This window comes from Channa argus, chromosome 4 (assembly GCF_033026475.1).
Source record: "Channa argus isolate prfri chromosome 4, Channa argus male v1.0, whole genome shotgun sequence".
Classification (NCBI taxonomy): Eukaryota; Metazoa; Chordata; class Actinopteri; order Anabantiformes; family Channidae; genus Channa; species Channa argus.
The window spans coordinates 18112050-18115000 of NC_090200.1; the positions used below are offsets into that span (position 1 = coordinate 18112050).

The 2951-nt window shown below is 37.5% G+C and overlaps 1 protein-coding gene across 1 annotated transcript in view; it reads right to left on the reverse strand.

Annotated features, from left to right (window-relative positions):
• Positions 1-590: 590 nt before the first annotated feature.
• Positions 591-2951, reverse strand: part of si:ch211-245j22.3 (uncharacterized protein LOC563798 homolog) — a 3142-nt gene continuing 781 nt past the window's right edge. The window contains exons 3-6 of the mRNA XM_067500203.1: positions 2800-2932; positions 2470-2619; positions 2268-2373; positions 591-1534 (exon numbers count right to left, since the gene is read on the reverse strand). Of these exons, the coding sequence (XP_067356304.1) occupies positions 1398-1534; positions 2268-2373; positions 2470-2619; positions 2800-2932 (526 nt within the window). The 3' untranslated portion in view covers positions 591-1397. The remainder of the gene's footprint in view (positions 1535-2267; positions 2374-2469; positions 2620-2799; positions 2933-2951) is intronic.

A 2951-nucleotide genomic window follows, 5' to 3' on the forward strand; every position in this document is an offset into this window, starting at 1 on the left:
CCCGCCCTGCTGCTACCGGGGAGCCAGCGACTTTTACTGTGACTGAGTCCCGGCGCATTCACTGTAGCATAGGAAAGACGGTTGGTGGTTGTTTCTTGGTGGACAAAAGCACGTACTTTCTGTTGTAACTGTAAAAATACATATAAGGTTAATCAATATTAATTAATAAGCGACGATATTTATTCCTCTGTTTATCTGTGTAACAAAACGACCAAAAACAACCACAACAAACTCGATTACTGGCACAGCGCATGTTACCTACTATACAGACTAGGTTAGTAACCCAAAAAACTCTCGTGTTTTGCCGAGACACGAAAGCACCATGTTGCTTAAAGTCTGGGATCTGCGTGTTTGAAAATGCACTGCCGACATCAAGTGGTCGGTAAGGGTTAGTGGAAGTCTTAATTTTTTTATTTAGTTAGTTTTTTTGTTTGTTTTTTTTTTGCATGTAATGCAGGTCAAATGTTTACTGTTTTATTTAAATCAAAGGCACGGACACATTACCAAGAAGCACGTGATGTAGCATTCAGTGTCCATGACGCATCCCCCCCCCCCCAAAACAAAATTCACTCTTCCCCTGTTTTCTGGGCTTGGGCAGAGGTTGAAACTACAATGAAATTTCGAAAGTAATACCAGCTAAGAAAGAACTGTAAGGTGCAAAGTACGAATTTTTAATTTAAGAACACTGCATTATTTAAGTTGTTAACTTTAAAGGCAAAATCTAGTAATTAAAAATGTAGTAGAGTGAAAAATACAACATTTCCACCTGAAACTGTGTGGGGTCAAAGTAACAACTAATATAAAATGAAAGTACCCAAGTACATGAAGATTGTAGTGCAAGTGCAGTACTTGCATACTTGAACTTAGTCCCAGCACAGGTTATCTTTAAGGTGTTTATAGTTTAGGCCCAGAACTGGACAGATTCCATACGTTAAGCAAAGATATTAAGGGCAGATGTTACTGGGGCCTGTGAGATCAAAGACAATCTGAGACATTAAAAATGTCTTTACAACATGCTTACTCTAATTTTAGATCCTTTGGTCTGGTTGGTTACAGGTTAATCTGGCTTTAGGTGAAGAATGGATTGTAGAGGATTAAGTACTCTGACAAAGAGAAACAAAGAAAACATCAGCAAAACAGAGAAATGATCCAAATTGGAGTAGAGAATGTTAATACAAAACAAAATAAGGTAGATATGAATGCTTTTGATACTAAATAACCTTATATGCATTTACTGGTGTTCTCCAATGTTTATTGTGAAGCTTCACAACAGCCATTGATATTAGCTTTTGCACCAAATGGAAGCTGTCTTACTGCAATGATTCCTGGAAATTTTAGTCCAAACAATGACTTGGTTAATTTCTCTGCAAGCAGTGAATAAAATGCCCAACTTTAGGTCAACCATGGGTCCCCAAAGCGGTGTCCCTTGTCAGGGGCCTCTCCATTTTCACTGTTCTGGGGTCACATTCCAGCATCTCTCTGATCCAATCATCATTCAGCGCTCCCTCTATGAACTCCTCCAGACTGATGATAGCTACAGACATAACAACAACGTGGGGTGATTAGAGATGATGGAGGACAGACTCTGTCAAGTGTGAACAGAAGTCTGTTTTCTTATGCTTATTAACAATTGTGTCACAAAGACCACACTCTTAAATATTTTATCATTTTGTGCACATTAGACAAACTGATGCATTACTTTTGCGTTACCCCACTCTCTGACATCTGAAATGATGTTTTTAACCTGACTGGTTTGCACCACATCCTTATTTGAATGTTTTAGGAATTACTCTTAAACACTTTCCGATGATAACCACTTTAATAGCCATATTGGAATTTGGGTTCATATTTCTTTGTATTTCTTTTTTGAATTATTACATTGTCTTAACACAGTTGACTTGAATAGTTCAAGAAAAAAGGACTGATCAAATCTGATGCTGTAATAAATTATGTTTGTTGTTTACATTTATGATTATTAATTTACAAATGGGAGACTACATAAAATACTACACTTAAAACACAAAAACATAAGCACTTTACATTTTTACACTTTTAAATCCCTTCCAAAATGTGTTGGCCTGTTTTGAGTGTGTGCTCCAGTTTAGTCTATCCAAATGAAAACATTTCTTGATCTGCACCTGATTGTGGGAGAAACAGTCACAACTCAGACTCTTCAGCATAGCTGTGTTGGTAAGTGTGACACTGCTCTATACTGAAATAACAGTGCACCATGATTTCAAGTAAAAAGAGTAAAATAATTTCCTCACCATTATTGTCTTTATCCAATCTCACAAAGATCCTGTTCGTACATTCTTCAGCTTTGAGTAGGTGGGGTCTAGACAGAGCAGCGGCTACGCTCATCTTATAAACAGCCTGGAAGCAAAAGGAAATAGACAGTTGAGCTGAAAGATGATAAGGGTGTTTTCCCCTTAAGTTTAAAATGTAAAACTTGAACACACACACACACACCTGCATGATCGCCAGCATTTCCTCCCTTGTAAGTGCTCCATCTCTGTCTTTGTCATAGAGCTTGAAAGACCAGTGCAGCTTCTCCACAGCTGATCCTTCAATAAGCATGCTGATGGCCATGACATACTCTGTGAAATCAACCATCCCGTCCTAAAGAAAATAATCTTCATTACCACCTTGGAGATTTTTAAAATACATTTTTTTAATTGTTTTTAATATGGATTGAGAATGACATTTTTTATTATCCTGTTATTGCTTTAAGAAAACCATTTTCTCCATACTTATACTGTGGGGCCTAGTGTATAGTGCCATCCAGAAGACTTTGTTTACTCCGTTATTGTCCAGTGTGCGGAAAATGTTTTCTGCATATTCTGCTGACTCACAGCCAACTGTTCCATTGCAGTAATGCCACTGAAACTCATGAAGGGTGATCAGCCCACTTGGACATTCATAAATACATTTTCTATTGAAAAAAAAAGTTT